This window comes from Solanum lycopersicum, chromosome 9 (genome assembly GCF_036512215.1).
Source record: "Solanum lycopersicum chromosome 9, SLM_r2.1".
In the NCBI taxonomy this organism is placed as follows: Eukaryota; Viridiplantae; Streptophyta; class Magnoliopsida; order Solanales; family Solanaceae; genus Solanum; species Solanum lycopersicum.
This window is the reverse complement of record NC_090808.1, coordinates 65,583,063-65,593,951: the sequence shown is the minus strand read 5'-3', so window position 1 is coordinate 65,593,951 and position 10,889 is coordinate 65,583,063. Positions and strand designations below refer to the sequence as shown.

The 10,889-nt window shown below is 32.4% G+C and overlaps 1 protein-coding gene and 1 long non-coding RNA gene across 3 annotated transcripts; one reads left to right on the top strand and one right to left on the bottom strand.

Moving 5' to 3' along the window:
• Positions 1–809: 809 nt before the first annotated feature.
• On the bottom strand, positions 810–2,214 carry LOC101251326 (uncharacterized). Its single transcript, XR_183137.5, has 2 exons — positions 2,085–2,214; positions 810–1,038 (listed from the first exon to the last, which is right to left on the bottom strand). It is a non-coding gene; the product is annotated as an uncharacterized lncRNA (long non-coding RNA).
• Positions 2,215–5,015: 2,801 nt separating this feature from the next.
• On the top strand, positions 5,016–10,259 carry LOC101252526 (pentatricopeptide repeat-containing protein At1g71490). 2 transcript variants are annotated; one of them, XM_010328376.3, is made up of 5 exons: positions 5,016–5,316; positions 6,065–8,523; positions 8,721–8,776; positions 8,845–8,988; positions 9,504–10,259. In XM_010328376.3, exon 2 carries the CDS (start codon positions 6,160–6,162, stop codon positions 8,377–8,379), a length of 2,220 nt encoding a protein of 739 aa, XP_010326678.1. In that variant the 5' UTR covers positions 5,016–5,316; positions 6,065–6,159; the 3' UTR covers positions 8,380–8,523; positions 8,721–8,776; positions 8,845–8,988; positions 9,504–10,259. The 2 variants fall into 2 exon arrangements, with proteins under 2 accessions (XP_010326678.1, XP_004247672.1); XM_004247624.5 differs by lacking the exon at positions 5,016–5,316 and adding an exon at positions 5,377–5,526.
• The last annotated feature ends 630 nt before the right edge of the window (positions 10,260–10,889 follow it).

Below are 10,889 nucleotides of genomic sequence, written 5' to 3'. Positions count from 1 at the left end.
AAGTAAGATATTTCAACTTACAAAATAAATTAAGCAAAGCTTGAAGAAACCGTTAAATTGGACCTATGATCGAATAGAGAGAACCAACTGAAACGCGATAAGAAACGTATAAAACAATGTATTAAAAGAAGATTTCTTTGTTTGATATGAAGTAATTTTATACAATACCCATTAAATACCGGTCTGCTACAAAGCAAAAGTATGTGACTTCTTCAGTTGTCGTGTCATGCCCCAATGCTATTTTTCTTCCTTAGAATCCACATCCCTCTTATATGTTTTCGAAATTTCATTTTCATATGGCCTTGTAAAGTTGTACATGTACCATTCACCTTTTTGAACCCACACTTTTGTAATCACCCTTTTTAAAATTACCTTTACTTCCACATTATATTTTCATAACCACTTCATGAGAAAATTATTTTTTTCCTTCATCTAGTTATTTCTAAGGCTGCTAATTTCTTGTTCAATGTGACATTGTCCCACTTAATTAGATGTATCGCCTTATTCTCTCCGTTTCTTTGTCATTTTTCTCCTTCTCATTATGTCTCTTTCATAAAATTTCTATGTCATATTTATAGCATCGGGGGAAGGAAGACATCAAATAAATACTATTATTAATTAGCATTACATTTCTTTCCATAGTTTAAAACTATTATTTCTCGCCTAAGTTAATATAGGATTAGGCAACATAATTTAAATGTCAATACCCAGTCTACTTGGCCAAAAAAAGATAAATTTCGTTTTAACAACAGTGTCATCATATTGAATCATCACTTGAATCTGAATATGAAATTCAGTACACAAAACAATTAAGAGTTAAAATATGAAATTTATAGCACCACATACTGCCATCATTGCATTTCCTATAAATATGAAATGTCCAAAATAATATTGATACATAGTTTATAATTTTATATCTCAAAGAAATGATAGAATTTACTCATACAAATGGAGAAACATAATTTGCATCTTACCGTAAGTAGAGGGAATCATATCATTCCTGACACAATCCAAATCGAAGGCACATTTTCATGCAGTCTGCCAGAAACAACAAAAAGAACATAGAAAAAGATCAATTTTACTTGATTGAAAAATAAATATAAATACATAACATGAGAAGTGTTTTTCAATCATTTGTAACATTAATAATGCCATCCAACATGAGTGATACACTAATTTTCGTTTTCACATCTATCAATTAACTCCTGGAGGAGCAAAAATAAGTAGTTTGGAAGACTATATTTCGAAAATTCCTACGGGTTCATGGACACTATCTATTTCATTAATAGGGAATAACAAAACTCATTCTGCAACAGAACTCCTAAAGTATCCTTATATTTTAGTTTCATCATTGAACGACACTGCCAACTATTTATCAAAACACCCATCAGCCATCAAAAGTTCACTTCTCCTATGTGAATCGATGATTGATATTGCAGGTAAGAAACTCACACACACGATAGTTTAGATAAAGTTTTCAGCCTTCACTGCAGAAACAAATAATCAAAAAAGCAAAATCAATGAATTTTTCGAAGCAATTAATATAACTTTCCCTGTTTTGGAATACCCATTTCCATTTGTTTCCAATATTCTTGTATAGTTGGTTGTGGAGATCATCAAATCCACCCATTATCCAAATCGAAAATTCAATTTCAGGTATTGCTGCTCAATTTATCCAAAACAAAGGAAAGTTATATATATGAAATTGAGAAAGAGAGTAGAGAGAGAGCTTGATGTTCCCAGCCTCTCATCTGTTCAATTTCTCTCATTTCCTTTCTTCTCCAAGTACATACAAAGGGCTACATGAAAAATTAACAGATTGAAAGAACACCCACATCCAAAACAAAACAGAAGAAACAATAACAAAAATTACAAAAAAAAAATTGAAATACAAAGTCGTAAATAGGGGATGACGGAGAAGTGAAGGAGAAAACGGCAGCAACAACAACATCGAATCAAGTTCCTACCACAACTTTAAAAAATTTTGAAACCCTCATCAGATGAAAAAATTGACAAAAAGTGATCAATCAAAGACTAAAAAAGAGAAGAAGAAGAAAAAAAAACAGGTAAGAGGCAATGCATACCTAAGATGACTCAAGTTTCACTGGAAATTTCAAATGAAGCCTTCCATTTTGCAAGAGTATTTGTTCTTAAATTTACCAATGGGAAGGAAGAAGGATATATCACAGAGGAAAAAAAAAGGTGTTACAAGCTCATATATAGTATGTTTCATATTTATTCATTACAAAATAAAGTAGTACAATTAGAGCTGTCAATACGTGCTAGGCCCATAAGGGTCCGTTTGGATAGGCTTAATAAAAGCAGCTTTAAAAAAGTACTTTTGAAAGTGCTGAAACTTATTTTTAAAATAAGCAGTTATGCGTTTGGATAAAAGTGCTGAAATTGTTATGCCAAACGTGAAAAGGGAAAAATAGAAGAAAGAGATGTTAGGGTTATATGGGTAATTTGGAGATTGTATAAAAATATTAAGTAGGGTTATATGGGTAATTTGGAGATTGTATAAAAATATTAAGGGAAATAACATAAAAATATGATCAACTTAAAACAGCTTATAAGCTTAAAAAAAAAAGCACTCCTACCCTAGCTTTTAACTTTTGGCTTAAAATAAGTTTTTTTAACTTAAAATAAGCTATTTTGAATATTGCTTAACAGTTAAATAAGTCAAAAACCAGCTTTTAAGTTAGTTTGGCCAGCTTTTAAGCTGAGCCAAACAGACTCTAAGCTGGCCTGATCTAACCCGAAATTTAGTAGGGATGTATTAAGATTTTTGAAGCCCATTTAAGAAAATGACTTTTTATCTCGGCCTAGCTAAGCATGTTGATTTGAGGGGCTTGAAAAATATCAATAGGTCAACCCGTGGGTCAATAAAAATTAATAAAAATATAATATAATATTAAAATTTAAAATTAAAGAGAGTCTAAACTCAAAATAATCAGGTTAATATTTCTATGTCAAAATTGTATATAATAGCAACCTATTAATTCAAATTAAATGCTATAAATATACGATTGTACCCTAAATAGCAAACTATAGCTATTTAAGCCACTCTCCTTGGTGGAATCTCGCTCGTCACTCTGTTTGGTGACTGACTCTCTCGCCTCTCTCGCTTTTTATACAAACACAAATGTATAAAATGTTTTTGTGTTTGTATAAAGCAGGAGAAAATTGTATAAATACATATATTTTTGTTCCCCTCTCCTATATCTCGTCCGCCACTCTCCCTAATCTTGCTCACCACCGTCTCCTCTCACGCTTGTACAAATAGAAAGGAAATATATAAATTGTGTTTCTGTTTGTATAAAGCGAGAGAAAATTTATATACACATGCAAATATATATATTTTCATCTTATACACTTATAATTATACAATATAAATATTTTCCCGCCCAAGTCTCTTTTGCCTTTCTCTCTTTCTCATTTTATATAAATTCAAATTGTATATAATTTCTCTCTTTCTCATTTTATACAATTCGTTTTATACAATTTTCTTCAATTTTATATGTATAATAAATTATATATATATATATGTTTGCTATGGAGCGCAATTATGCAAATTTTGCTATAACATAAAAATATGAATTTTGTGTTTGTTATATGTGAAAGTTGTCCTATTTTTATTTACATTTTATTCTTTTACTTGAAAAAAAACTTAATAAATATTATAAAGATAATATTATTTGTGGATTTAATTAACAAGTAGTAACATTAACATGATGTAATATTGTTTTGTCGAAATTTATGATAATATTTTTAAATTATAACTTATAATTTAGTTTAATAATTATAAAAATATATACTTTTTTTTAAAAACTGTCTGGTCCGACAAGCCCGTAGCCCACGTACTCGTGGATTGAGCCGATCATTTTCTGGCCCACATTAAAAATGGCTAGCCCGACCTGACCTGGAAAATGTCAAAGTCTGTATCGGTTAGCCCGGATGGGGTGGACTACCCATATTGACAGCTCTAAGTACAATAATGTAGTACAATTTAACTTGCTTGTAGTACAACTTTCTTATGTTGTGTTAGTTCCTCTCCAACTGTCTCTTCTTAATATTCTACATAATATATATATATATATATATATATATATATATATAAATAAAATTTTAACTATATATTACAATATGAAATATTCAACCAGATAATATGAATTTGATCGTTTTAAAAAAATAAATCTGAAAAAGAAGCACTTGAGAAAGTTGATGACATCTACAACAATCACGACTTGTATTATCGATCTGATTTGTTGGGAATCCTCACAAGTAGGAAGATGGATGAGTTCACATGTTTTCTATAACGTCTCGAGCCTACATCCTGGACGTAGCCAGCACTCGAGAATCCTTGTTAGCCCCAAGCGAATTCTTGACATGGCTCAATACTCAGGGGAAGACTTACAATATATGAACAATTGCAAAAGATCTTTTAACTCAAGAATATATAAGAATATTCAACTAGCCAGAAATAGACAACTCAAGTCTTTAAAACGTTTAACAAATAAGTGGAAAAGACTCCTCAAAACACTACTATCTATCTACAAAACTCCTCATGAATTCATTTGGAAATCGATGTTTTTTCTAATTTTAAATGCAAAAAAATTACTTTTTGAAATACTTAGTTCCCATATATTTATTTTGAAAATGAAACTCAACTCTCTTCATCCTCATACTCAATTACTCAAATCTTAAAATAAGTTTTAGAAATTTGTAAAAGACTTTTCAAAACAACTCAAAAAACTCTCTCAAACTCGATTCTTAACCTTTTCTTGAATTTGCATTATGAATTCAAGAGTTACGACTCATGATACGAAGGATCTCTTGATGATTAAATGTAATTTAAATTGTTAGAATTAAAAAATGAATGAAAGTTCAATTCGAAGGGATGGAAACAAATAGATGATCCTTGATGTAAAACCATAGTTAATAGAAACTCCTTTATATTTTTCAGGGCTCATTTGATATAAGGGACAAGAAATAATTAATTTTAGGATTAGTTCATGTCATGTTTAGTTATATATATATCACGAGATTGCAGTGTTATGATATTCCATATTATGAGTGAGATAACTAATTTTGAGATAATTAGTCTTGAAATAACTTGTTAGTTAATGACTCTCTTATCTATGTCATTAGTGAATTGAAAGGGATAGTCTCATCAATGTATCAAATCTCAATTTCTACTCTAAATTGCTTTATTCTAATGCCATATTAGGAATATCTTCAAGTGTGTAACAATCAAAAGCTTTATGCCATATTAGGAATATCTTCAAGTGTGTAACAATCAAAAGCTTTTTTCAGGTATTGCTACTAGATTATTATAATTATAATAATAAAGAGATTTTAAACTATTAAAAAAATAGAAATAAATTAAAATTGCATCTAATTTTAAAACACATGACATGCTGTGTGTATTTACTCCCTTTGTCTAATTATATGGTTTACATTTCAATTTTTCGATAAAGATTTATATACATCTTACCTTTTTCGGAATCAATTTCATTTCGTTGGGTATGTTATTTTATTTTTAAGAATATAGATTTATCTAAACAAAGGGAAAAAAAATTCTTACTTTAGCTAGCACACAAGGTGTTTGAGTAAATTCCAAAGAGAACTTTTATATAAGTTTCCTCCCTAAGTCTACTCATTTATGCTTAGAATTATTACCCCTTCTTCTGAACTAACATATAGTTCCATCAAAGTTCAAAACTTTTTAGGAAAATTTGGGGGTAGGTGGGGAATTGAAACCGTAAGTTGAAAGTTCAGGTAGCCAACAAACTGTCGCTAAGATTTTTTGAAAAAGTTTAAAACTTTAATAGTTCAATAATCAGAAATCTTGTATAGCAACATAATGATATTACATAGTATTTTAAAATGTTTCAACATACAAGAATCATAAAAAATTAGGACAGTATGGTTTTCAGGTTGTGTTAGAGAGCTTAATAATTATTTTCCTTTTTGGTTGCATCTTATTTTTAATCAAATGAGTAGAGTTTTATGGATTTTTTGCCGTTATTGTGTGTCTTACACATTATAATTCTTTTTGCAGGGGTAGATTGGCTAAATATCAATCTTTTTAAGCTGTTACAGACTGTTGTTGGTATTGCAAATGTGCCACAATCTTGTTCTTACTCATTATAGTTTATGCCCTCTAGCTTTAGTGTGCAACGCAGTAACCTTCTTCTTTCCCAAATTCAGAAGTTCATACCTAAAAAGTGGACAAGTGTAAGAGAATCAAACACCCGAAAAAACTGTGGCCAAACCTTGCTGTGTAGCTCACATGAATGTATTTCAGGGCCTTGTAAAGGAAGTAATGAATCAATGGTGGATTGCTTACTGACAACCTTGAAGGACTTTGCAGGCCAAGGCCACATATGCAAAGCCTTTAGAACCTTTTCTCTAATACGGACTCATGTCTCTTCTCAAACCCCTTGTGATCTTGTTATACAGTCATTATCATCTCTTTTATTATGTTGTACTAATAGCAAGTCACTCTCTGAAGGGAAACAAATTCATGCATGCATTATTAATTTGGGCATTGCACATAGTTGGAATTTGGTGCCGAGGATAATCACCTTTTATACGACCTCTGGTTTAGTTGATGATGCTCATGTAATTGCTGAAACTTCAAATATCTTGCACCCGCTTCCTTGGAATCTCCTTATTTCTTCTTATGTTAAAAAGCGGCAAAATGAGGAGGCATTCTCTGCCTATAGGCAGATGGTGAATAGAGGTATAAGACCTGATGATTTCACTTATCCGTCTGTTCTTAAGGCCTGTGGTGAACAACTAAATCTTGCTTTTGGCCGTGATATTCACAACTCTATAGATGCTAGTTTACTAGAGCATAACTTGTTTGTCCAGAATGCTTTAGTTTCTATGTATGCAAAGTGTGGGGAAGTGGATGTTGCACATGATATATTTGAAAGGATGCCAGTTAAGGATGCAGTTTCTTGGAATTCGATGATCTCTGGTTATGCTTCCAAAGGTAGGTGGAGTAAAGCTTTTGAGATTTTTGATAGAATGAGGGCTACTGATGCTGAATTCGATATTATTACTTGGAACACCATAGCTGGAGGTTGCTTGAAGACAGGTAACTTTGTTGGGGCTCTTAAATTGTTATCTCAAATGAGAACTTGTGGAATTCAGCTAGAAACTGTGGCAACACTTATTGGCTTGGGTGCATGTTCCCACACTGGTTTGTTAGAAATTGGAAAACAGATTCATGGCTTAGTGATCCGAAGTCACCTTGATGATTTTGATAATGTAAGAAATGCTTTAATCAATATGTATGCCAGATGCAAGGCACTCAAGCAGGCACATCTTTTGTTTCAGTTTGTTGACTCTAAGACTGTAATTACTTGGAATACAATCATATCTGGCTTTGCACATTGGGACAGGTCTGAGGAAACTTCCTTTCTTTTCCGAGAAATGCTGCTTTCTGGTGTTGAGCCGAATTATATCACTATAGCAGGCATTCTTCCCCTGTGTGCTAGGGTGGCAAATTTACAACATGGTAAAGAATTTCACTGCTATCTTACAAGACGTGAAGGGTTTGAGGAATATTTGCTCTTGTGGAATTCTCTTGTGGATATGTATGCAAGATCTGGAAAGGTATTAGCAGCCAGAAAATTATTTAATTTGATGAGCAAGAAAGATGCAGTTACCTACACTTCGCTGATAGCAGGATATGGTATTCAAGGTGAAGGAAGAGAAGCAATTGAACTATTTAATGAAATGATAAGGCTCCACATAAAACCAGACCATGTGACCATGGTTGCTGCTTTGTCAGCCTGTAGTCATTCAGGCCTTGTGATGCAGGGCCAGAAACTATTTGAACAGATGCAAAGTACTTATGGTATAAATCCTCATTTGCAACACTTCTCTTGCATGGTTGACCTCTTTGGTAGGGCTGGTCTACTTAAAAAAGCAAAGGAAATCATTATAAAGATGCCTTTTGAGCCGACACCTGAAATGTGGGCAACTCTCCTTGGAGCATGTAGGATTCATAGGAATACTGAGATAGGAGAGTGGGCAGCCGAGAAACTGCTGGAGCTGAGGCCTGATAAGCCTGGATACTATGTGTTGATTGCTAATATGTATGCAGATGCTGGGCGTTGGAACAAACTGGCAAAAGTGAGGACCGTCATGCGAGATTTTGGTGTAAGAAAGTCTCCAGGATGTGCTTGGGTTGATACTGGTTCTGGCTTTTCCCCCTTTTTGGTTTCAGATACCTCCAGTGGCCAAACAAATGAAATTTACTGTCTACTGGGAGGACTGAATAGGTTAATGAAAGACACTGGTCATTTGACTACAGAGGATTCGTCTTCCGAAGAAGAACTTTGTGAAGGACTTCTTTTGTAGTAAAGAAAGGCGAGACTATGTCCAGTCCTTTGACTGTTCCCACAAGAACTTTGCTCATGTTTCCTGTTGCAAAGTATTTGTCATCGCTCATGCAGAATATGTGCCAGTTTGATCAAACATTCTGTTTTTTCTGCCACGGTTGAGGTAAATGACTCTGGCATTAAATGCCTTGTTTTATGCATATCAGCAGTTTCTTTTAACCATGTCAGAGAAAGGTTAGCAAATTCTTAGGCTTGTGATTCTTGCAATGCCATAGTTGTCTTTTCACTCCCCCTTGTCTGAAGCTCGGATTTTTCTTGATATTTTTGACTGCTGATGATTTTTCTTTTTACAAATTGCAGCCTTGCAGGTTTTGGAGAGTAAGGAAACACTTCTAGAATCTATACCAGTCTTCAAGGTAGAGGACACAGACTCCTAAACTGATGAATTATGTTTTTCAAGTGTTAAAGTCTATTTTCTCATTAGTTTTGTAGGCTTGTGATCTCAGTTGCAATGCCCAGGGTTCTTTCCCTGCAGCATATGCTTCATTTCGCAAGATAAATCCCTTGGTGCAGACTCATTCTTTTCCAAATATTACGACCGTTCATTTTATACTGATGCAGTTTTTAGGTATGTTCATCCTTTCTTGATTTACTCTCTCAAATCCCTTGGTGCAGACTCATTCTATCCAAATATTTTTTTTGATGTGCTCCGTGATGTATTTATATCAATACTGCCTTTAATAGATCTTGAGACTAGTCAGTTTTGTTTGAAGATGAATATAGAATTAACAAATGATAAGATTCAACATTAAGTTATAGAAGTTCTATCACCTTCCGTTGGGTTGAGCCATTTAGTTTTTATTTGAAGTTGGAACTTCAAGCTTCGTAACTGTTCTGATGAAAAATGCATTTTGTAGACTGCATTATGAATTATATCATAGTGTTCTATAAGTACAAATAAATAATAGCATTTTAGCGAATGCCTGAATGGTACATCAACTTGCATGTGCCACAGAAATACATTCAAAACACTGCAGTGCTAAATCATTGTTGAACTGATAACCCTTTCTGTTTTACTTTGTGAATTTCCGCGCCATTGCTGAAACAATTGATTTGATTTTCATTCTCTTGCCAAAAATGCAGAAGCAAACAATGGACGAAAATCTGGCATTTAAAATGCTAGAAAACAACTTGAAGTTAATCTGGGATCATTGTTTGTTAGATGGTTCTTCAAGCTGACCAAGTTTTGCGGCTATGAATATAATGTAGCTACGGAGAGATGGTTCGTAGTCCTGCACGAAGAGATAGAAGGTTAGATTAGCATTACTAAACTGAACCTTGAATCCTGGAAACACCAACGTTAGCCTGAAAACCTCTTTCAAGAAAAGAAATACTTGTAAAACGAACATATATTATTATTACTCATATGTGTTCCACACCAATGTTTTAAAGAGGCAAAGTGAGGTGATTCATTGGTGAATTTGTTCAGTTTGATGTTGACCTTAAATGTATCAAACAACTGGGCAGAAGCTGTTGCTCTTCTTTATGGATACACATGAAGCACAAAAAGAGGACATACAAGATTGATTACTGAGAGTGTCCTCCAAAATGTTAGTTGATTGTATCAAATGGAATAATTGAACTCCATGGAGGATGCTTAATGAAGTAAGGATGATCAAAGATTTGCTCAATCCACATTCAACAATGCTTTTAGAGAAGCTAATCAAGTAGCAGACAGATTAGATTACCTTGATGTGAATGTCGAGATACCCTTTTTATCCATTTTATTACATCTTTGAGTCTTTTTAACGTATCATTTTTAGGTGAAAGATATGAATTTTGTTAAATGTATTTGAATTTTGATGAATATGAATTCAATAGGTTTATAATTTTTAAAAACGAGCTTTAATCACATGATATACCAATGAGAAAATGAGTTTAAATAAAAAAAATTATTTTTGAGAGAAATACTGATATTTAAATAATTTCATTATCCTAAAAAATTAAAATCACTTTCAATAGTCAATTTTTTAGTAGCTCCGAGATGAAAGAGATAAAGAAGAAAATATAGGGAGGACCTAAAATTATTTAAAATACGACTGTTTACACTAAAAAGGGAACTGTGATTATTTACTTAGAGATGGACATGGTATAGTATTAAAAAATTTAAGTTGGTGTATAATTTTGATATTTGAAAATATATATATCCACAAACCTCTACTTTGAAGTGAAGCGACTTCGTTCATTCCCGAGTCGATAATTGCCTTTATTATCAAAATAATTAATACGATATATTTAAATTCAGTTTCAATAAATTTATCGATTATAATACAATAAAATTGATAATCATAATATATCGGACTTCAATTTGTATATATTCGTATAATAAAAATAACTTCAATCTTTTCAAAAACATTTCATTTCAATTATATTAACATTTATTTAAGAGTGAATAAAATTGAATCGAATTCAAACATGATTGATTCAAATTGATGTGAATAACACAAAATAAAAAATAGAAATAAACTA